This window comes from Kogia breviceps, chromosome 16 (assembly GCF_026419965.1).
Source record: "Kogia breviceps isolate mKogBre1 chromosome 16, mKogBre1 haplotype 1, whole genome shotgun sequence".
Taxonomy (NCBI): Eukaryota; Metazoa; Chordata; class Mammalia; order Artiodactyla; family Physeteridae; genus Kogia; species Kogia breviceps.
Genome location: NC_081325.1, coordinates 25,525,855 through 25,550,849, shown reverse-complemented (window position 1 = coordinate 25,550,849; position 24,995 = coordinate 25,525,855). Strand labels below are relative to the sequence as shown.

Sequence of the window (24,995 nt, the reverse complement as noted above, 5' to 3'; positions counted from 1 at the left end):
AAAAGAATTGTGAGGGAAATTTAATACATTACCAATACATTAAAAAAGCTCGGCAGTAAATGCTTTTCAGGGAGGTAACAAATTCCATATATGAAAAGACACTCTATGTATAGTTTGCTGTGAACGTAGTGAAAAGGTAGCAAAACCTGAAACCTAAAGGCGGCACAGCTCTGGGCGATGGATGACTATAGGGAAAGGAATGCTGGCTTCAGTATATGCCTGATCAAGGTCACCACAGGCTCAGTGCCAAGGATTGGCACGGCTGTGGAGAAAACCTGCACGATTCCTCCACGGAAACATGTGCCAGGCCCTGTCCAGACTGATTTGACAATAGTCACGGCAGGAACGTTTTAAGCCAAGAATAAAGTTCTCCTGAGAAGGTGCCAGGCAGGCTGCTTTCATTAGGGGGCTGGTGAGGTAATCTGTTAAACGGGAATCTTACATGTAAGGGGGTAAGATCAGTTCCTTGAAATATATATATATTAGACTTTTTCTTTCCCTTTAACTGACGGTTAAAGTTCTTACTAACCAGGTGACCATGGGTGACGCTATATAAATAAACATTTGACCATGTGGTCTGCTTACAGGGTTGACATAACTGGTTACGCAAGGAAAAATGTTGCTAGTTAATTATTAAACAAATAGCAGTCAAATGAATTGTTGGACGCTCTTTATCAAAAACAGACTGACTGAACACTCCAGAAATATTTTAGTCACCAACCTATCTACCATTTGATTGATCTATCTATCATCTACCATTTAATTATCTGCCCAGGAGAAAAAAAGCATCCTATACTTTTTCAGGCAAATGAGATAGGTGAGTTGCAGACCTTCCTTTCTTCCTCCCTCCTTTCTTCCTTCCTTTTTTTTCCCCTCCTTTTTTCCCTTCCTTTATTTGCTGTAAGGAAAGTGCAATTTGCAGAAGGATCTGCCTTTGTCTGGGCCTAGTTAGTATTGTAAAGGCTGAGAAGACACACCTAAAGGATAGGATGGGGCTTATAAAATGGTCTGCAAGGCTCTGCTTCTCATCTTCCAGATGGGCTTGGGGATTCTTCTGTGCCCAAAGTAAATAAACTGCTTGAGAGGAATTCAAAGTACATCCAAATGTGGAGCGTTCCCTGGTGTTACTGTAGATCATTTTAAGCTTCCATGAAAAACAATCCTTCTATGTCATAATTATCTAGTATCTGCTCTCCAAGGATCCCAACACGTTTTACAGAGAGCTAATCCTCAAAATTGCCGGGGTTAAAGGAAAAAGTATATGAACTATACTTATGGTAGTTAGTATTTCTTAAGTACTAACTACTTATTAGTAGTTAGTATTTCTAACGCCAGCTTCTGGCATTCACCCAGTCTGCTTCCTGCCGTGGCCACTGTCAAATCAGCCCTGATAGGGTCTCAAGCTTGCTTCCAGGCAGGAATCACAGGAGTCACTAAACAAGAACCTTACTGTTGTTATCAACCACCTAACATTTAGATCATAACTTTTTCTGGGTAGCTCAAAATTTTTATGATCATGATTTCTGCACTTTTCAGAGCATCCCTTAAATCTCCGTGGAGTCTTGTATTTAACATCCAACATAAACATTAAACCACAGCAGTAAAGAAAAACCTCAACTGGAGAGGACCAATTTTAATACTTTTTTTGATTTAGAAACTTGTTTAAATGCCCTTTTGCTATATTTTCTTTTGAAAATCTCATTTGTTTAGAGAAAAGTATGAAAAATGAAAAAAAAATGCTGAGTTTCAGTGCAAGACACAGAGATTTATCATCAGATTAGGATGATTTATAATACTTAGATGGCAAAGAAAGCTTTGCTTCAAACAAAGAGCTACTAGCATTTTTATGAATAAGATTTGTGTTTAAATTTTTACTGGGAAGGATAATCATTTGCTAACTTTAGGAGAAGTTATGTTTTATTACTTATCTATATTTTAAGTAGGTAGGAGAATCATTTGAGGCTATTTCGGAGGCCTGATGATGTGTGAAATTTGAATCTCCTTCTAGACATACAAACACATCATTCTCAGGTGGCACTGCTGGCAGCCGGTAGCAAAGGATTAGAAGATAAATATAATTTAAAAGGTCAAGAGATGTGCCAACAGAACTCTAGGGTATAGTCAATAATCTACAGTACTAGTTAGCTAACGTTTCTTCTTATGTAAGTTAATGTAAAGAGAACAATGTTCTGAAGGTCAAAGATTCTAGACTTAGCTCTGACTTTAACAAGGTTTCGACCTCAGGCAAGTCACCTAACCCCTCCAAATCTTGTTTCTACCTTATAAATAATGCTGGTTTAGATGACCTCTAACATTGTATGCTTGTAAATCACTTAACCTCTCTGACAAGTAGGGATAATCTCTGTTTCACCTAACCTCACAGGGTCATTGAAAGGATAGGACAATACACTTAATGAGTATAATGTCAACATTCATACCATCCTTTATGGTTTACAAAGGGCTTCTGTATATCTCATTTCGTTCTGATTCTCTCCGCACCTTTGGGGTGGGTGTTATTAACATCATTTCCCAAATTAAAAAAATCGATGCTTGGAGATTAACAGACTTTCTTAAGGTCAGAGATCTAGTGCTGGCAGAGGTGGAATTCAAATCCAGGTGCTCTGACTCTAAGTCCAATGCTTTTACTATAGAGAAATAACCATTCCCTAACTACTCCCCTGGCCCTCCGCCCTCTCCCAATCTCTGCTTAGGCTTTTTGAATAGTTGGATTGGCCAATACTTCCACATCTACAACTGAGTCAATTCTGAACTCGTGTTTAACCTTGAATGGATTCAGAGAAGTCTGTACACCCTTCTTTGGTCCTACCTTCAAGCAGCAATAAGAATTTATTCAGGGAATTCCCTGGTGGTCCAGTGGTTGGGACTCAGAGCTTTCGCTGCCATGGGCCTGGGTTCAATCCCTGGTCGGGGAACTAAGATCTCACAAGCCGTGCGGCATGGCCAAAAAAAAATAAATTAAAAAATTTATTCAAAGCCTGAGCCTGATAAGATGATTGATTCCATTTCTAAACATTTGAAACATGCCTGAGACATTGGAGAACGGTAAGTTACAGATGCTGAACTATATTTTTGATAGAAGGAATTTTTTAGCGGTGCTGGTTTGTGAGTCACATATTTCCACATCTTTCCGACTAAGATATCTTTGAGAAAAGTATGGCTAGTATACCTCTTTTGGATGATGGAGTGCTAAGGGGAGGAGAAGACAGAATACTTTATGTAAATGGTCTATTTAATCCTAAATTACAGCTTTGTAAATATACTGATTGGGCAGAAATAAAATGGCTGCAAGAACAAGGGATAAAACGTGAACCAAGGAAAGGCCCTGAAGTGGGAATCAGACATCCTGGCTGTTTACAATTTAGCTGTGTGACCTCGGGATCTGCATCTTGATTTCCTCATCTTAAAACAAACAGGTTGGTGAAAATAATTTCCCAGATCATTTCTGCTCCCAAGGCTCTATGAAAATTCAACTGGCACATCCAAGAAATGGAACGAAAAAGTCTGCTTCACTTAATTGTGGGAACACCTGTGCCTTGTTTTCTTCTGTCAAGGGAGTGAATCATCCAAATCTAAGTGAGGATTGATGAAGGCTTTTCCAAAAAGAAAGCCCCCAGAGTCTGTAAGAAATAACAATCCAGTATGGGTCCTAGAATAGCAGTTTTCTAACTCTAAAATTTTTTTAAGCAGTGGAACTCTTTCTCCAAACGAAATATTGCACAAAAGTCCAGATTGTGAAATGTCATGCAATATCAATATGAGTGGAATTATTTTGGTTGAATTGGGGATGTAGGGGGAAGGGGTAAAAAGTGCTGCCCACACACCTCTGCCCTCCAACATCCTTCAAGGGATCCTTTTACTCCGTTAGGGGGAATTCCCTGGTGGTCCAGTGGTTAGGACTCGGCGCGTTCACTGCTGAGGGCCGGGGTTCAATCCCTAGTAGGGGAACTAAGATCCCGCAAGCCACACAGCCGAAAAAAAAGAAAAAAAAAATTCTGTTAGGAAACCGTGACCTTGGAAGTGGATTATATGTCTCCATAGAAATAGTACATTTGAAGTTTTTTTTCAAAGTCCAACTTCTCAATAACTCAATAAATCTATTTTCCAGTGTCACTATTTGAGTGCTCAGTGAAGAAACACCTAACGTTTGGTGTTATTAAATACTTTGAAGAAAAAATAAGGCATTAAGGGCTTTTGCAAAGGAGGTCTACTTTAAGGTTACAGTGAAAACATTCCCAGGGGCTTGGAGACATCAAGAGGAACAAACCGGAATGAAGGTAAAGGAAAAAAATGCTTCCTGACTTAAATGACATGGTTCCTGTACCGTTACCGTTCCACTTTTCATATCAATGTTTAAGTGCTATGTGACCATCAAAAATTCTGCAGATCATAAGATTAGAGGACTTTATGCTGATTATTAGCAAATAATATTGCTCCTGTCTTAAGCCTACTGTAAATGCTGTTCTGGAGACTAATTGAATTCAGTGGGTGGAACAATTATGAGAAACTTAAAAAACTCCAGATGCCTTTGAAATGTGTTCTGCCATTGAATTACCTTTCCTTCTCAGTCATTCTTGCTCAAGGGTCCTTTCCTTCTCAGTCATTCTTGCTCATGGGTCATGCTAAGGTGGAAAAAAAGTGGAGGCTGACTCCAAATGAACCTCCTGGACTTGGACTCTAATGACCCAGAGCCCAGGAGCTAAGCCCAAGCCAAAGAGAACACAAAGCAGATGCCAAGAGAGAAGCTATGGGGAAGAGTCCAGCTCTGCAGGCCAGGCCAGTGGCTTCTGAATGTTTCAAAGCAAATACAGACTAGACAGCTTTACAACGGAGGGGTAACTACAGGAAGACAACATGGAGAAATTTCTGGAACTGGGGAGTGGGGAGACTCAGCACACACTGCTGAAGTCCTAACATGTGACACCACATGTGATGCCATCCTGGGCTATGGAATATACATTTTTCACTAGGAGCTCCTAAAATTGTCATTTGCTCATGCCTCATTCTATATTTGCTGAGTAAATGACGTACTTTCATTAGTTACTCCTTGTCCTTATGCTTCCTTCAAAAATGAGAACAGTGAGGTACAGAGAGATTAAACGAGTTAGATAAGATCATATAGTGTAAAGACACAGAACAGAGTGAACGGTACTCTGTCACTTGACGTATATGCATCAAATGTCTCTGAGAAGACACCAAGAAAGTCTATCAACAGTGGTCAAAAGCAGGGAGGATAACTGGGAACTGAGAAAGGGAAGCGGAGGCTGACTCTTCACTCTGACTCCTTTTGTGCCTTTTACACTTTGTACGATGTGTACCCACTACTTATACCTCAAAATACTTCATTATAAACAGGAAAAGTTCTCGCAGAATGCAAGCAGGTTCCATCCCATCACCTGCTCACGCTATACAAAGGAGGCCTGGCGAGCCCCAGCAGAGCCTGGATAGCCTGTGGCCACTCAAAATCTTAGTTATGTTGGCAGGGATCGTGGGAAGATTTTACAAAGTCTCCAGGGTAGCTGCTGTGAGGGAAAGCCTGTTAGGAGTTCTGGAAATATAGAGACAAGGTAAATGGCACCATGAGAAAACAGCTAGACAAATCCAGGATGAGGGATATTCTACAAGACAAATGGTCTACACCCTCAAGGGACAGACCACCATGAAAAGTAGAATGGTAGTGGTAGGAGTGGCGGCTGCTACAGGTTAAAAGAGGCTAACAAGACATTATGACCAAAAATAAGGTGAGGACTTTGACTGGATCCCAGATTGTAGGGGGAAAAATAATGAGACACTATTGGGATGGTTTATATTCTATAGCCCAGGATGGCAACCATTGGAATAGTCGGGCAAAGTGAACATGGATTGGATATTATAAGATATTATAAAATTATTGATGATTTTCTTAGACATGATAATAGTATTGAGATCATTTAGGGAATGTCCTTACTCTTGGCAGAAGCAAAATGAAGTATTTAGAGGTAAAGTATTATGATAGTTATAACTTACTTACAAATGGATCAGAGAGAAGAAAAAGACTGTGTATTTAGAGAGAAACATAAAGCAAACGCGGGGAGAAAATAATCACTAGGTGAATCTAAATAAAGGCATATGGGTGTTCATTTTACAGTTTTTTCAACTTTTTTGTACATTAAAATTTTTTCAAAATAAAAAAAAAAATTGGAAATAAAGGGGAATGTTCAAAAACAAAACAAAAAAGGGAAAACAAGGAGAAGAGACCTAGGGTCTATTCTATTCTGTCTCCAACTAGCCTTCTGACTTTGGGCAAAGCCCTTAATGTTTCTGGGTCTCAGTTTCCTGTCTGAGGAATGAGGAAACTGGAGGGAATGACCTGCGAGGTGACCTCAGCTCTAAAGGCCATGGTCGTAATGAGGAATTTGGAGGCACAGGACTTGCAGTCCTCTCCCGTCCTGTCTTCCCCTTCCCATCCCTCCAGATACCCATTTAAGTACCACTTTTCCTCAAAGAGCTTGTTTTGTGAAATCTTCAGAGTTTTCTCCTTTTGTTGGAAAGATTTTAATGCTCTAGTTTCATTAAACTTTCTACGCTCTTAAAAAAAGTTATGAAGGGACTTATGTAGTAAATGTGAGAGGGTATGTTTATAAGTATACGAAAATGCACAAAACCAAAACCATTAAAGTACTTCTTGTTAAAAATCAAATAGCACAAAACATGATGAAGCTTCTTCAAGCCTTGAAAAAAGTTCACTTTATCGTGGTGTCTTACTATAATCTCCCCTGGATTTGTCAGTAAATCAACTATACTTCACTAAAATTTTTGTTTTAAGTCATATATTAGTATGGTATCTTCTCAATATTTCTGTGGTTTTACAGAAGAAAACCGAGGAAATTCTTTACAGTGTTGTGGCAATCGAAGAGACTGTCAGCAAAATACTGCTTCGAGGATGGTGCCCCGAAGGGGAGTGTCTGGAGAGGAATGCTTTCCTGTGCCTTCTGTACTGAGTGCCTCTCTTGGAGTGTTCTATCAGAATTCGTTTTTTGGTTTTTTTTTTTTAAGCCTTTACTGAATTTGTTACAACATTGTTTCTGTTTTCTGTTTTGGTTTTTTTGGCAACCAGGCACGTGGGATCTTAGCTCCCCGACCAGGGATCGAACCTGCACCCCCTGCATTGGAAGGCGAAGTCTTAACCACTGGACCACCAGGAAAGTCTCCAGAATTCGTTTTTATAGGTCTCCCTCACAAGGCTACAAGCTCAAGGATGGCAGGGAACTCTGTACCTAGCACAGTACTCTGCTCTTAGCAAGTGGTCTATTTTGTAATTTTGTTGAATTTAGTTGAAATTCAGTAGGTCATATGGCAACAGTTTGGTTTCTAATTGTCGATTAGAAACAAAACAATACAAAATAACAATTTGTGAAATGCTATTTCCTTGACATTATTTCTTTTTTATGCAACATGTTCGGTTTTACTAATCATTCTTCCAGATTACAGACTTTTAATGGTGAGAATTAGACAAATATGAATCTCTCCATACACTCTGAGTGTGAGATGCAGTGGAACATGCAACACTCCCTGTTAGCTTTGCCACTTCCCGCCTTCTGTCTCACCCTCGACCCAGTCCTGGGTAGCTCTGTCAATCAATTTCTTGGTGAACTTCTACTAAATCTTTCTAAAAACCTGGAAGAAGTAGCTTCACATAACGGAGCAATTCTGCTTTCAGAGATATAGAAATCCTTTCTAACTGTAAATTTTTTTCTAGATAACTATGAATATGCCAATTTTAATAGTGGTATGTTTGCTGTGGTCTATAAGGGGTTAAACTCTTCATGTAACTCAAAGCGAGCTGAGGTACTCTGGCCTTCAGGATCCACAAGAGAGGCGAATGGGCTGATCCAGCTATTGGCACAACCCAAGGTTTTAAAACATAGGTGGGATTTATGCTAATGCAATGGATGTCTAACCATTCACTGGTGATCAGTGGTCCAAGTGATTTAAGAATTATACTCCACCTTATACTAGTGTAAAACATTAAAAAATATTAAGCCCATAAAAAATAAAAAGTACATAGACAATGGAATATTACTCAGTTATAAAAAGAATGAATTAAGGCCATTTGCAGCAACATGGATGGACCTAGACATTATCATACTAAGTGAAGTAAGTCAGAAAGAGAAGGACAAACATTATATGATATCACTTATATGTGGAATCTAAAAAAAAAAGACAACAAAAAAATGAACTTATTTCCAAAACAGAAAGAGACTTACACACATAGAAAACAAACTTATGGTTACCAAAGGGAAAAGGTGAGGGGGAGGGATAAATTAGAAGTTTGGGATTAACATATACACACTACTATATATAAAATAGATAACCAACAAGGACTTACTGTGTAGCACAGGGAACTATACTCAATATCATTTAATAACCTATAATGGAAAAGAATATGAAGGAGAATATATGTGTGTATATACATATATATATGTATATACACATACACACAACTGAATCACTTGGCTGTATACCTGAAACTAACATGATATTGTAAATCAACTATACTTCAATAAAAATTTTTTAAAAACGAACCAAAAAAAATCAAGAAAAACTTATCTGAACGCTGGGAGGGTCAAGGGAAGGAAAACGCTGAACCCTAACTAGTCTGAGAGCCATAAGACATAACAGATTTGGCTTGGCCGGTCTTGGATTTTAGCTTGGAGCTTCCTGGCAGCTAAAATCAAGAGGGAGTCTGGAACAGCTCCATGGTTTTCACTGATCACAAGGGGAAGCACATTCCAGCTCTTCAGGGAAACAGAGCTGCTTCCCACGGTGGAAGTCCACGTCCTACTCGTCTTTGTATCCTGTACTTAGGCAGAGCCTGGCAACCACAGCGCTCATTGACTCAAGCTGCCTTTTCCCTACCCCTTCATTCTAAAAGGAATCTCTCATGTAGAGCTTCACACAAGGGACTCTGGGAGCTTCGGAGCCACAAAAGTGGGCCTAAAGTCAATGAAGGGATGAGTTTCAGTCTGTTTCTTTCTGTATCCATCACGGCACACGGACACGGCTCGGTACGGCAATCCTGAGGTGTGGGCAGGATGTCAAAAGCTAAATCATCATCTAAGATGGACTATTTCTTTTTCTTTTTTTAAATTTTATTTATTTATGACTGTGTTGGGTCTTCATTTCTGTGCGAGGGCTTTCTCCAGTTGTGGCAAGCGGGGGCCACTCTTCATCGCGGTGCACGGGCCTCTCACTATTGTGGCCTCTCTTGTTGCGGAGCACAGGCTCCAGACGCGCAGGCTCAGTAATTGTGGCTCACGGACCCAGCTGCTCCGCGGCATGTGGGATCCTCCCAGACCAGGGCTCGAACCCGTGTCCCCTGCATTGGCAGGCGGATTCTCAACCACTGCGCCACCAGGGAAGCCCCGAAGATGGACTATTTCTGAAGGACCTGTTTGATCCCTAACACAGTTGAGAATATCTATGGATAGACTGAGTACCCGTTACCCATGTCTGCACGCATACCGCTCCTCTCAACTGAATTTCTGATAATAATTACCCAGCACAGTGTTCAGGTTATTTGTTCTGGTCCAAGCCAGGAGTGTGGGTGCCCCTGTGGCTGATTAAGAGCAGACGGATGGGCTCGTCTTGGGCAGTAACATGGCGGCAGGAGATCCCTCCTCAATGCTCAGGTCTCCGAAGGAGGAGGTATATGACTCCTTTGCTTGACTCCAGAGCAAGCTTGGCAATAACAAAATGGAAACTGTTTAAATGAGAAGCTGCATTTCTCCCAGGGTAAGAACCTTCATTGCCATCTGGGGGCGCGCCTGTTACTGTGTAGCGCTCGCTCATGCGCAAAGGCAAGGCAATGCTGAGAACCTTGAGAGGCTGCCTGGCTGGTGATGGAGCAAGAATGGGTGGGTGGGTGGGGGGTATTGGGAAGGTGATGGTGGGTGGGGGGTTATTGGGAAGGGGATGGTGGGTGGGGGTTATTGGGAAGGGGATGGTGGGTGGGGGTTATTGGGAAGGGGATGGTGGGTGGGGGGTTATTGGGAAGGGGATGGTGGGTGGGGGGTTATTGGGAAGGGGATGGTGGGTGGGGGGTTATTGGGAAGGGGATGGTGGGTGGGGGGTACCGGGAAGGGGATGGTGGGTGGGGGGTACCGGGAAGGGGATGGTGGGTGGGGGATACCGGGAAGGGGATGGTGGGTGGGGGGTACCGGGAAGGGGATGGTGGGTAGGGGGTACCGGGAAGGGGATGGTGGGTGGAGGGTACCGGGAAGGGGATGGTGGGTGGGGGGTACCGGGAAGGGGATGGTGGGTAGGGGGTACCGGGAAGGGGATGGTGGGTAGGGGGTACCGGGAAGGGGATGGTGAGTGGGGGTTATTGGGAAGGGGATGGTGGGTGGGGGGTTATTGGGAAGGGGATGGTGGGTGGGGGTTATTGGGAAGGGGATGGTGGGTGGGGGGTTATTGGGAAGGGGATGGTGGGTGGGGGGTTATTGGGAAGGGGATGGTGGGTGGGGGGTACCGGGAAGGGGATGGTGGGTGGGGGGTACCGGGAAGGGGATGGTGGGTGGGGGGTACCGGGAAGGGGATGGTGGGTAGGGGGTACCGGGAAGGGGATGGTGGGTGGAGGGTACCGGGAAGGGGATGGTGGGTGGGGGGTACTGGGAAGGGGATGGTGGGTGGGGGGTTATTGGGAAGGGGATGGTGGGTGGGGGGTTATTGGGAAGGGGATGGTGGGTGGGGGGTACCGGGAAGGGGATGGTGGGTGGGGGGTACCGGGAAGGGGATGGTGGGTAGGGGGATACCGGGAAGGGGATGGTGGGTGGGGGGTACCGGGAAGGGGATGGTGGGTGGGGGGTACCGGGAAGGGGATGGTGGGTAGGGGGTACCGGGAAGGGGATGGTGGGTGGAGGGTACCGGGAAGGGGATGGTGGGTGGGGGGTACCGGGAAGGGGATGGTGGGTAGGGGGTACCGGGAAGGGGATGGTGGGTAGGGGGTACCGGGAAGGGGATGGTGAGTGGGGGTTATTGGGAAGGGGATGGTGGGTGGGGGGTTATTGGGAAGGGGATGGTGGGTGGGGGTTACTGGGAAGGGGATGGTGGGTGGGGGGTACCGGGAAGGGGATGGTGGGTGGGGGATACCGGGAAGGGGATGGTGGGTGGGGGGTACCGGGAAGGGGATGGTGGGTGGGGGGTACCGGAAAGGGGATGGTGGGTGGGGGGTACCGGGAAGGGGATGGTGGGTGGAGGGTACCGGGAAGGGGATGGTGGGTGGGGGGTACCGGGAAGGGGATGGTGGGTAGGGGGTACCGGGAAGGGGATGGTGGGTAGGGGGTACCGGGAAGGGGATGGTGAGTGGGGGTTATTGGGAAGGGGATGGTGGGTGGGGGGTTATTGGGAAAGGGATGGTGGGTGGGGGTTATTGGGAAGGGGATGGTGGGTGGGGGGTTATTGGGAAGGGGATGGTGGGTGGGGGGTACCGGGAAGGGGATGGTGGGTGGGGGGTACCGGGAAGGGGATGGTGGGTGGGGGGTACCGGGAAGGGGATGGTGGGTGGGGGGTACCGGGAAGGGGATGGTGGGTAGGGGGTACTGGGAAGGGGATGGTGGGTGGAGGGTACCGGGAAGGGGATGGTGGGTGGGGTTACTGGGAAGGGGATGGTGGGTAGGGGGTACTGGGAAGGGGATGGTGGGTGGGGGGTACTGGGAAGGGGATGGTGGGTGGGGGGTACTGGGAAGGGGATGGTGGGTGGGGGGTTATTGGGAAGGGGATGGTGGGTGGGGGGTTATTGGGAAGGGGATGGTGGGTGGGGGGTACCGGGAAGGGGATGGTGGGTGGGGGGTACCGGGAAGGGGATGGTGGGTAGGGGGATACCGGGAAGGGGATGGTGGGTGGGGGGTACCGGGAAGGGGATGGTGGGTGGGGGGTACTGGGAAGGGGATGGTGGGTAGGGGGTACTGGGAAGGGGATGGTGGGTGGAGGGTACCGGGAAGGGGATGGTGGGTGGGGGGTACCGGGAAGGGGATGGTGGGTAGGGGGTACCGGGAAGGGGATGGTAGGTAGGGGGTACCGGGAAGGGGATGGTGAGTGGGGGTTATTGGGAAGGGGATGGTGGGTGGGGGGTTATTGGGAAGGGGATGGTGGGTGGGGGTTATTGGGAAGGGGATGGTGGGTGGGGGGTACCGGGAAGAGGATGGTGGGTGGGGGATACCGGGAAGGGGATGGTGGGTGGGGGGTACCGGGAAGGGGATGGTGGGTGGGGGGTACCGGGAAGGGGATGGTGGGTGGGGGGTACTGGGAAGGGGATGGTGGGTGGAGGGTACCGGGAAGGGGATGGTGGGTGGGGGGTACCGGGAAGGGGATGGTGGGTAGGGGGTACCGGGAAGGGGATGGTGGGTAGGGGGTACCGGGAAGGGGATGGTGAGTGGGGGTTATTGGGAAGGGGATGGTGGGTGGGGGGTTATTGGGAAGGGGATGGTGGGTGGGGGGTACTGGGAAGGGGATGGTGGGTGGGGGGTACTGGGAAGGGGATGGTGGGTGGGGTTACTGGGAAGGGGATGGTGGGTAGGGGGTACTGGGAAGGGGATGGTGGGTGGGGGGTACTGGGAAGGGGATGGTGGGTGGGGGGTACTGGGAAGGGGATGGTGGGTGGGGGGTATTGGGAAGGGGATGGTGGCCTTGAGAAATCTGGGGAGAGACTTGTGGTGCTTCTATTTGTCTGTGTCCACTCCCACCGCCCTCGCCCTGCCCTCATGGATAATATCACACAACTTGTCAAGTACAGTGCTTTCTTCTGTAGCAACTGGCCTTTAAATTATGGTCTTATCCTTTTTTGATTATTAGAGCAGATGAAACAAAAGGTTCACTTTCTCTACACTGACAGATGAGCTGACGAGAAGATGCAGATTCTTGTCCACTCTGGGTACACATGCCTTAGCCAGCCTCACGCCCTAACTCGGGGCTGACTCCTGAGCAGAGACGGGGTCTGGGGGTGCCTCTCATCCTCCTCAGTTCACGCCATTACCTTGAACTTCTCCTCGTAGCTCTCAAAGGCCTCCATGACCATGCACATGGCTTCCATCGAGCGCTCAAGCCGGCCATCCACCCCGTTAAAGCGGTACATGCTGCCCGACACGTCCACCACCAGGCGCAGGCGCTTGGGTTTCTGTTGCGGGCTGCCCAGCTGAGGGAGAGACAACACAAAAGCCTTGTGAACCAGAAAACTGTCACTGGCTGCTGTTCTGGGGCCCTCACGCAGGTGCCAGAGTGCCAGCCGCCAGGCAGGCAGATGAGCTGTAGGCTGGGCCCGGCACAAGCCTGTCCTGGCAGGTGGGGAGGCACCTGTGGATTACATTTCAGTAAATGGAGCTTCAGACTTGTGCTGGTAGTTGGGGCCACATGGGAAAGATTTTCCTTTGGAATATGGTCCTTTCAAGGACAAACCTAGTCTAGTAAGACTCCCTTAGTGAGGCTGATGTCGTCTTAAAAACAATTATCTGGAAGAATATAAACCCCAGCGTTTCATTTTCACATCAGTTTCTCTAGCAAGATGGAAGTCCTTTGGAAGCCCACAGCAATTTTACCAGCACCTGTTGTGTAGTGACCTAAAAATCACTTCCACACAGCCTGCAAGAAATGTCAGATTCCTAAACCCAGGCGATGTGAGGGGCAGGGGGTTCCCGCAAAGAAGTAAAGGAAAATATCTCTTCCGTGTCTTTTGTCTTTAGGGAGCTTTCAGTTTTCTCCTCCTTCCAGTTACTGAATTACTACTACTCTTTACTTTTCCTGGCAGTTAACGGCATGAAAGCGGCATCGAACCGCAGTTTAGCAACAATTGTCAATTAACACGTGAAACTCTTAATGAGTTTCAGTTTGATTTTGAACCCAGGCCTGCCAATTTGCAGAATGAAAAACAGAAGTATGCTTGTCAAGTTTTTACTTACAGGAAAAAAGAAGAAAAATTCCAGATTATTCTGTTACTATACACTCCCTGACATGTATGCAAACTAATGAACAGAGGTAGTCATTTCAAGAAAATACTGTGGGTATTGGAGTGTAATGGTTGGAGACAAATTCAATACATTTCTTAAAAGCTTGTTGAGTCTGCCAGAATTAAGAACAGTGCCTCATCCACTGCCACGGCGACTCACAATTTCAGATGAATCTAAACACATTTGTGGACCGCAGTGAGTCGGTAAAGAAAGCAGTTGTTGGGCTTCCCTGGTGGCCTAGTGGTTGAGAGTCCGCCTGCCGATGCAGGGGACACGGGTTCGTGCCCCTGTCCGGGAAGATCCCACATGCCGCAGAGCGGCTGGGCCCGTGAGCCATGGCCGCTGAGCCTGCACGTCCGGAGCCTGTGCTCCGCAACGGGAGAGGCCACAACAGTGAGAGGCCCGCGTACCGCAAAAAAAAAAAAAAAAAAGAAAGCAGTTGTTGACGCATACCAAGGACACGGAAGGAAGAACTCTCCCAGTGACTACAGGAACCAACATTTAGACGGAATAAGTGGCTCCCTTCCCCCTACCTGTCACGGCACCCCCAGCTCTCAGTGGCTACTCAGCAATTCTGGTTACTTGGAGATACTGGAAGTCACAGAACCCTCTAAGAGACTCACCGTATTGCCATTTTTTTGGCCTTGTATTATTGCAAATATTTTAATATTATGGCTGTCGAAAACTTTACACACTATAATTAGAGTTATTTAAGGGAGAATTCCTTATTTTCTGAAAATTTCTTCCGTTATTAGATAGACACAGATCTTTAAAGGAACGGAACAGCGGAAAACGACCGAGATTGCTCTCATGCTTTCATTTGCATCACCCTCTGGGATTCAGTGGCATCAAGTGTCTTCAGTTCCCCCTCCAGGACACCCTACCCTGTGTCCTGGGAGCTGATCTGTTTTCCAAATGGCACTGGCCTCTCTCCTGGCTGCTGGCTTCCGGTGGGTTCTGCTGATGGAAGGCGCTGGCAGGAGATCAGAGGGTGAGGGTGAAATATTTACTCCCTCAGCCTCTTCTCTGCTGTGGCCCGTGGGTGGGTTCTCCTTCTGCTGAAGGCCACAGCCCCTGATGGCAGCCCTCTCCATAAATCACCTTTTCTATGTTCCAGCAAGTGCTCTCTCCTCTACCCTTTTAGACCGAGGGATGGGTCAGATCCTTGCTGTTGGGAGACCACACCGTCTCTTTTTGGATTTCGTAAATGCCACCCTTACTTTTGTAAATATTAACTGTACCTTACATTGCTCAGTTTGAGTGTGTCTGGTGTTTCTTTTTTTTCTTTTGTTTTGCGGTACGCGGGCCTCTCACTGCCGTGGCCTCTCCCGTTGCGGAGCACAGGCTCCGGACGCGCAGGCTCAGCGGCCATGGCTCACGGGCCCAGCCGCTCCGCGGCACGTGGGATCTTCCCGGACCGGGGCACGAACCCGTGTCCCCTGCATCAGCAGGCGGACTCTCAACCACTGCACCACCAGGGAAGCCCTGCCCGGTGTTTCTTGGCTCATGCTGGGATCTTGACTCACGTGATAAACAGTATAATATTTCTGTTTTTTTCTAATTTTAAAAAGTGTAATGCTTACCTGGATTGCCATATTCAGGGTTTATGGTGTTTTGACAAAGACAGCAACTCAAGGAAGCATCTGCTTGTAAAGAAGACCAAACTGCAGATCTGAGGCGCCTAGCGCACCGGTACTTACTTGTGGCTCTAGCTCACCCCGGCGTTTGTAGATGGCTTTTTCTCCAGTCAACCCATCAATGATCTTGGCATCATCTAGTTCCCCAGTAGCTTGGTGTCTTAGCCACTGTCTTTCTTTACCTTTAGCCTACAATGACATACACACAAATCCTTACTTTAATTAGTTCTGCAGGGTCCCTGACACATTTTATGCAAGAGAAACAGGAAACACACCAGGGATCTTTTCAATATGTGATGGTTCTGCATGGACAGTTTCATAAATGGACTGGTTTCTGCTCTGCTGACAAAGAAATGCCCTTTGTGTAGATTTTGTTCATTATAAGTGTTTTAACATATGGAATGACAAAATGAACTCACAACACACATGAACAGGAAAACGGTATGCAAATGAACCTCTGGAGAAACATGCAATATCTGGAAATGTAATGGTGATGCATTTCTTATGGATTTTCTGTCACGGTACTCCTAGAGAATTTATTAGGTAACACAATAATCAGCTTGAACTTGTTCACACTGTCTGCAAGCACAGAGAAAATGTGATCTTCAGACTCTTCCTTTTGGAGAAGTTGTTACGCCGGTTCTCTGTGACTTACAGTGCAAACGGGAACAGCTGAGAACAATAGTATGTGAACATTCTGTACCCTCCTGTCGCTCTGATCATCTACGTTCAGAGACTTCCTGAATTACTTTTCTAAAGATATTCGCACATAATGCTTAAAACTATGCCAAGTGGACTCAGATGATCGTTAAATGATAAAGAGTTATAATATCCCAATCCAGGTATAGGTTTATCACAGCTGATATTCACAGTAAGAAGTGGGAAGAAAAGCTAAAATACCTTTATGCGTACAAACTAGAGCTGTAGTTAAGATCATGTGCTCTGGAGTCAGACAGCCTGGCTCCAGTCCTTCCTTCACCATGATCAGGTGTCTGACCTCAAGCAAGTTATTGAACGTGTCTGCACTGAAGCATCCTCATCTTAAAAGTGAAGACAACACTAGTTTCTACTTTAGTGAGTTATTGTAAAGATTAAATGAGATACTACATGGAATTAGCTGAGAAAGAGCCTGGCAATCTGTGTTAGCTGGTATTGTGATCATGATGAAATACATTATGGACAATTAAGTCCACATTACTTTAAGCACACTTTCATCACGGTTTCATTGGAGGTGGCTGTATGACAGCACTGTCACTGAAAAAGTCAAGCTTTAGGCAGCCAGTCTCTATTTTAGGGGCAGATCAACCACTACACAAAGAAGCTCCACACGGTATAACTCTGGGTAGCACTCTTATGTATTGTTTTCCTGTTCCTGATACCCTTGCTGCAAACAGGTGCAAAATACCCCATTTGAATACAGATATATATTCACGTGTACATGAAATAAAGCGAGAGAAACTCCTAAGGTACCGGCATAAAGATATTAAATTTGGTGAGTAGTTAATTTCAGGAACTACCAGGTATGTGCCCCTTGGAAATATGTTCTTTCCTGATGTGTAATCTTGGTAAGAGCCCCACGATCTTATAGGACAATGGGACTCACTGGAGCATAGCTCAATGAGCTCATGTAGCTTTATAAGATAGACAGCTACAGGCGACAGGTGGAAGGGGTGGGCAGAGTCTCCTAGAATCCTTTCCCACTGAGCTACGGATAACACAGACAAGCTCCATCACACAGCGCCTCCCTTCTCAGGCCCCCTCCCCTGCAACATGATTGGGACCTGGCTCCCATCTCCTCTTCCCTGTCATTCCTGATGTCTGGAGTGGAGAATTCCTCAGGCCTCCAGGATACTCTCTGCTGGGAAACACAGCTGTGGATGACCAAATTAGTTACCTTTCAACCTGGAGAATCTATAACTCTTGGAGGTATCAAGCTGCAGAGCACTGCTTCTAATGCCTTTCATAGATGAGAACAGACTCTCACTGACTAGTCTAGACTGGAAAATAAGAACTGCAGAAAGTTCAAGAGAATGTGAGAGCCGTAGTCAGCAGTAGTGGCTTGGAAGTTGGATTCTAAAGCTGGGTTTAAGAGGAATACGGGATTAGAACTGGAACACAATTACATGATACGTTATGTAACAGCAGTGTCACTGTTACCACTAAGCACTGATTTTCAAAGTTTCATCAATACACTGGCAAGGCAATGACCTTGTCAGGTCAATGACGTTGACCTGAGGACTCCCTACCCAATTCCACTAGTTGCTACTTGGTTCTATTAACCAGTGATGCTTTCACCCTGTAAAGAACCATCGCAATAGCCACAGATTAAGTGATTTATGGTGATTTTTAATGCAGATTCCAGATTCCAACTGTAGTAAAAATAAATTTAAGCCCCCGCCATCTCACCGTAGAGGAAATATAAAATGCTAAAATTCTAACTAATAAGTCTACTCCCCTCCCCATATTTTGGTGTGTCTGAAAACAGAATATATCTTATAGTTAACGGCAAAAGAAACTTGCCAAGGTAAAAGGCAGAGGGGTTCATTGTGACCTGGTTGTCATATCTGGAGGACAAACATATGATCTTGGTTGAGCATAGCAGGTATCATTTTATTGAGTTATTTCTATTGGCAGCATAGGCAATTGACTTTTAATTTGAACTAAGATTCCCAATTATTATTTAAATGGGTTAAAAAAAATTACACGACAGCAGAGCATAAGAATAACGAGCAAATAGAGCCGTAAGATGCGAATATACTGTAAGTGAAGCGAGATTCTTTGCTGCAGAAATGACAACACTTCCAACAAGACCTATGAAGGTAAGACTCCCTGAGAGGAGGAATCTGGGTTTAAATTTGTTAGAAGAACATATGCATAGAGAGCTACATTTCACAGGACAGACCTTGCAATTAAAGAGAGGAGAAACCCCTAGGCTTTGTAAAATAGATCACAGAATGCTTAGAGCTAGCAGAAGTTGGAGTGACTAATTCACGGACCATGAAGAACTATCTCTCACACACTGCACACCCATCTAAAAGTTCAAGGGAGGGGCTTCCCTGCTGGCACAGTGGTTAAGAATCCACCTGCCAATGCAGGGGACACAGGATCAAGCCCTGGTCCGGGAAGATCCCACATGTTGTGGAGCAGCAGCTAAACCCGTGCACCACAACTACTGAGCCTGTGGTCTAGAGCCCGTGAGCCACAACTACTGAGCCTGCATGCCACAACTACTGAAGCCTGTGTGCCTAGAGCCTGTGCCCAGCAACAAGAGAAGCCACCGCAGTGAGAAGCCCGTGCATCACAATGAAGAGTAGACCCCGCTCGCCACAACTAGAGAAAGCCCGCCCACAGCAAAGAAGACCCAACACAGCCAAAAATAAATAAATAAAGTTCAAGGGAAGCTGTTAAATTTCCAGTGTTATGTAATTCATTTAAGTAAAACATGTAACTCTCAGTTTATCCAAATAGTAAGTGTAGAGAATATCACAGTTTTTTGTAAGACTAGAAATTATACTGTCAATTTTAAAGGAACTGAAGAGGGCCAGATCATGACTGTGGGTTATTAAAAAAGAAAAAAAGCAATTGCGTCTCTCTGTAGCTTATTACTCTGTTTTACTTCCTTTGTACTTATCACTATTTACAAATGTATTGGTTATCTCTTTGTCTTATCTTCTTGCTCTGCTAGAAAGTAAGGTTCATGGGGATAAGAGCCCTTATGTAACTTCAGCTTATAGAACAGTGCCTGATACCTAGCTGGTGTTCAATAAAAATGTACTGAACAAAAGTTGACTGCTTTCTATAAAACGTTAAGTGATAGAAGTATGATATAAAAGCATGCATCTATAGTATTCTCTCAATGTCTATGCATGTATATTATATATATATATGCAAAGAAAAGTATGTAGGAAAAACAAAAATATTAATAGTCATAGTTATTTTTGTGTTGTGGAATTACGGGTGATATTATTTTCTTTAAATTCCTTTATTTTCCAATCTTCATATCATGAGCTTGTGACTTTTATAATTCAAAAATAAATTCTCCTTTTTTTTCCTCAAAAGGATTTAAAAATATCCTTTTATAATTTTATGAGATATACTTTTGGGACCAGCTTGCAGGTTACGGAGAACAGGGCTTCTCCAACATTAATGAGCATATAAATAACTTAAGGATCTTGTTAAAAAGCAATTTCTGATTCAGTAGGTCCAGGCTGGGGCCTGATACTTTGCATTTAATTTTTCTTTTTTATAAATTTATTTTATTTAATTTATTTTTGGCTGTGTCGGGTCTTCATTGCTGCACGAGGGCTTTCTCTAGTTGCGGCGAGCAGGGGCTACTCTTTGTTGTGATGTGCATGTTTCTCATTGCGGTGGCTTCTCTTGCTGTGGAGCACAGGCTCTAGGCGCGCAGCCTTCAGTAGTTGTGGCACGCGGGCTCAGTAGTTGTGACTCGCGGGCTCTAGAGCACAGGCTCAGTAGTCGTGGTGCACGGGCTTAGTTGCTCAGGGCGGCATGTGGGATCTTCCAGGACCAGGGCTCGAACGCGTGTCCCCTGCACTGGCAGGCAGATTCTTAACCACTGCGCCACCAGGGAAGTCCAACAGTACTATTTTCTCAGATAACTGGGAATTGTCCCTAATTTGTAAGCTTCTAAGTGTTAATCAAAGTTAGTAAATCTATTCTTCAATAATAGAAATAGCTGAATTGCCTGCTAAGTGCAACAAATTATGGAGAAAATAACTGCTTAGGAAACTAGTTCATTCCATGTCTATTTTGACATTAGCCTCGATGTAGTTTATTTTAAGCTGGTTTGCTATTGATAATTAAGCATTTTGAGACTTGGATGGATAATTAATTACAGGAAACATACTTTGTTTTCCAAACTTCATCTTTCTGCCCCAACATCAGCACTCAAAAGAAAGCACAAAACGGCTAAAACCTAGCAGATTGGGCTTCCCTGGTGGCGCAGTGGTTGAGAATCCGCCTGCCGATGCAGGGGACACGGGTTCGTGCCCCGGTCCAGGAAGATCCCACGTGCCGCGGAGCGGCTGGGCCCGTGAGCCATGGCCGCTGGGCCTGTGCGTCCAGAGCCTGTGCTCCGCAACGGGAGAGGCCACAGCAGTGAGAGGTCCGTGTACCACAAAAACCAAAAAAAAAAAAAAAAAAAAAAAAAAAAACTAGCAGATTTACAACTTGATGAAAATCTTTCATTACCTGGAGTTTTAGGGATACTAAAAATCTCCTAAATAACTGTCTAAGACTCTCAGCAATTGCTTGTTCTCTAAGTTGGGATAGAGTCAGATCTAAGAAATATTAAGAACAATTATACTAGAAACAGGATATCAGAACTGTTAATAAGGTTCATTATTTATATCAACACATGAATGCCTATGCTATAGATATATATACATTTTAAAATAAAGTTTTGTTTTTATTTTATTTATTTTTGGCTGTGTTGGGTCTTCGTTGCTGCATGCGGGCTTTCTCTAGTTGCGGCGAGCAGGGGCTACTCTTTGTTGCGGTGTGCGGGCTTCTCATTGCGGTGGCTTCTCTTGTTGCGGAGCGCAGGCTCTAGAGGCAAGGGCTTCAGTAGTTGTGGCACGTGGCCTCAGTAGTTGTGGCTCGCGGGCTCTAGAGCACAGGCTCCATAGTTGTGGCGCACGGACTTAGCTACTCTGTGGCATGTGGGATCTTCCCGGACCAGGGCTCGAACCCATGTCCCCTGAGTTGGCAGGTGGATTCTTAACCACTGCGCCACCAGGGAAGTCCCTGGATATATATTTCTGAATAATATCTAAAAACTATACTAATAAGCATACAGACATAATTAAGTAAAACCACATAAACAAACAAATGACCATATCACCATAACAAAAGTGATAAGATTTGCTGAATGTCACACCCAGGAAAGCATTCCATTATGCTAGTTTATACTCCTGAGATTTAAATTTAAGATTGCCAAAGAATACCACAGACAACTTCATGCTTTATGACAATCAGACTGGAGTATTATTATCTAAATATAATTATTTAGTGGGTAATCCGCTAAATATATTTATAAAGATCTCACTTTAATGAAGCTATGTGGAATAATAATGGTTTGCTATTTTAGATATGCCTATATTTGACTGAAGTATACTAGTACATTTATCATTTACCAGAAGAACTTTGTCTTCAATTTTCTTTAGCAGGCTTGTGAGGTAGAAATCTCACCAGCCAGCTAAGCTAACTACCAAAGCTAATTTATTATGAGTCAGCTCTTCAAGACTATAAGTGAACAAATGTTAACTCCTTATGAGAGGTTTGCAAAATCCTGCGTTACTGATATCAATTCCAGATCAGCGTTAGAGCATAGAGGCTGCTGTCACAGACTAAAGGCACAAGAAGAGAATTACAGGTGGTGAGAATTTGGGGAAAAGGTCCGACTTAAGAGCAATAGGGCCACGACCCAGTGAATGTACGTCAAACAACCAGCGCAACAGCACTGCAGAATTCTTCTTTTGGTGTACATGCTAATAATTAGTAAAAATGATAATAGAAGGGGGGGTCCTTTCTAGGGGACCTATTACTGCCCTTGGTAAGGGGGTTATCGAATTACAAAATACTTATTTTTCCCTTAGAATATTATGTTTGTTTGCTATCTCTGGATTCACCATTATGTAAGACCCTAGAGACTTCAGGTCTTAATTTTCTTGTGCTGGTTTGGTTCTTTTCCTATACATGATTATCATCTTTTAAGGTACTCTCTAGCTTGAAGACTTTGTTTCCGTTTTGTATACCAATAAAAGAAAAAGACTCAATAAAATTTGGGGTGAGACTAAAGAAGGGATATGCTTTTTCCAATAAATCTGCTATCCCCCTTTTCAGGTCAGCTTTTAAAGTTTAAGTGTAACCTACTCGTAATAAAGTGCATAAATCTTAAGTGCAGAGTCAGTGAACTTTAAAAGTGAACATGCCCTTGTAACACCTGCACCTTCCTAGCCTCTCGGGGCCTCTTCTTCTGGACTTGACCTGGCATCTGCCAAAGGAAACCCCCCACCTGACTTCTATCATCACAGATTAGGTTTGCCTGTTTTTGTTTTCGTTTTTTTTGCGGTATGCAGGCCTCTCACTGTTGTGGCCTCTCCCGTTGCGGAGCACAGGCTCCGGAGGTGCAGGCTCAGTGGTCATGGCTCATGGGCCCAGCCGCTCTGCGGCATGTGGGATCCTCCCGGCCCGGGGCACGGACCCGTGTCCCCTGCATCGGCAAGCAGACCCCCAACCACTGTGCCACCAGGGAAGCCCTGAAATACTTCTTTAAATAGTAAGTTCCTACTGTATTTAAATAAATGAATTTATTTATAACAAAGGGCCAGACATGTTCTTTATTGTATATTCCTATTGCATGAAGAAAAATATTCTTATAAATATGTCCATCTGTTTTGTATTATGTAATAAATTCATACTAATGAGAATTCATTATATATAAAGATAGGTTTCACTAGTAAAAAGTCTATGTTACAGACTTTCGTAAAAAAGAAATACAGTTTTATTACTTTCATGTAAAGAACACTTAGATTAACTGAAATGCTCAGAGGATGACATACTCTGGTTAATTCATTTTCTGAGAAATAATTTGGTTAACCAGAAAGCGTGAGCACACGTGCACACACACACACATACACACCCATCTATAGCAGTGAGGACATTTAGGAGGAATAAACTTGACAAAAACCTTGCGGTTTGTGAACTTGGTCTTGTGATTTCAACCCTGAAAGTATTCTAAGTCTTAAGTCTTCACTTATTTGGGTTATGGTTAAGCAAGACTTATTTTATCTATAAACTCTACAAGCAAGCCAATCTTCTATTATTCCTTTAGAATTATTTCATGAAAAGATTAGAAAGGTTTAAGTAGCAATTTTTGTAGAAAGCACATCCATTCTACAGAGTAAAACATATAGATGACCATCACTAAATACTTGTTGGGTGAACAAATACATGTAAATGGATATTGAGGATACCTGGGAGCAGTAATTCTTTCATTAAACATTAGTTCCCATTATTTTAACATTTCTCCATGTTCGACCAACATAATACTTTTTGCTATTAATTTGCGCCATTCAAACGAAAAAGAATTAAGGTAAACTTTTGTACAGTATTTGTAAAATAACAGATTATATAAATCAGTGGAAACAATAAAAATTTTTCTTTGTGATTCTCAATATATTTTTAAAATATTTGTTTATTTATTTTATTTATTTGGCTGCACCAGGTCTTGGTTGCAGCACACAGGCTCCTCATTGCCGCGTGCAAGATCTTCGATGCGGCGTGCAGGATCTTTTAGTTGCCGCATGCGGGCTCTTAGTTGTGGCATGTGGGATTCAGTTCCCTGACCAGGGATCGAACCCGGGCCCCCTGCATTGGGAGCGTGGAGTCTTAACCACTGGACCACCAGGGAAGTCCCTGATTCTCAATAGTTTGACATAGTAAAAAAATATTCTACTAAATACCTGTTAGGTTGCCAGCTGCTCTAAACGGTGAAATGCCAAAAAAAAAAAAAAAAAAAGAAAAAAAAGCAGATACAGACCTTTGTATTTTAGGGAATTCTCTGTTTCTTGAAGTGACATCTCATTGCCAGGAAAAAAAAAGGTGATTCATGTACTTAACAAAGATGATTCTTGTTAGAAGAGTTTGTACTCTTGGATGGTGATGTGGAATTAAACTATTACTTTGGGTGGCAACTTACTGTCATTTTACAATGAGTTTTTATGAGCAATTTCACATCTTTCCTTCAAGAATTAGATATTTTGTACTTCAAAGGAGCATGTATAACAGGCATTTTAAACTTAACAGTTCAAAACTGAGCCCTAGAGCCCATCGCCTGCTCTCCCCAAGTTCTCTCAACAAAAGGCAACAGGGCAACCCCATTTTTTCAGCTGTTCAGGCCACATACCTGGGGATCATCTTTGACTGCTCTTTCCCTCACATCTCGCACCTGGACCACTCGCAAAGCCTCTCAACTTCCGGTGGTTTCCGACCATATGTTACTGTGTCCACATCATCCCTAGGTCAATTGTCATTCCCTCCCACGTGGACCACTGCAATGGTCCCCCTGCTTCTACTTTTGCCCCCTGACAGTCCCCTCTCCACAAAATAATCAGGAATATTTATAAAAACATGTCACAACTTGCAAGAAATACAATAAAAAAAATATCAGCCTGATTAAGTTTTTAAAAAGCCTGGCTTACGCGGAGCAACTAAGCCTGTGAGCCACAACTACTGAGCCTGCGATCTAAAGCCCGTGCTCTGCAACAAGAGAAGCCACCTCAACGAGAAGCCCACACACTGCAACGAAGAGTAGCCCCTGCTCGCCACAACTGGGGAA

At 44.4% G+C, this 24,995-nt stretch overlaps 1 protein-coding gene across 2 annotated transcripts in view; it reads right to left on the bottom strand.

Annotated features, from left to right (window-relative positions):
• Positions 1-24,995, bottom strand: part of VWA8 (von Willebrand factor A domain containing 8) — a 345,450-nt gene that overhangs the window by 8,435 nt on the left and 312,020 nt on the right. For both annotated transcript variants that reach the window (XM_059041719.2, XM_067016182.1), the window contains 2 exons: positions 15,698-15,823; positions 13,031-13,189 (listed from right to left, as the gene is read on the bottom strand). In XM_059041719.2, the coding sequence (XP_058897702.1) occupies positions 13,031-13,189; positions 15,698-15,823 (285 nt within the window). The remainder of the gene's footprint in view (positions 1-13,030; positions 13,190-15,697; positions 15,824-24,995) is intronic.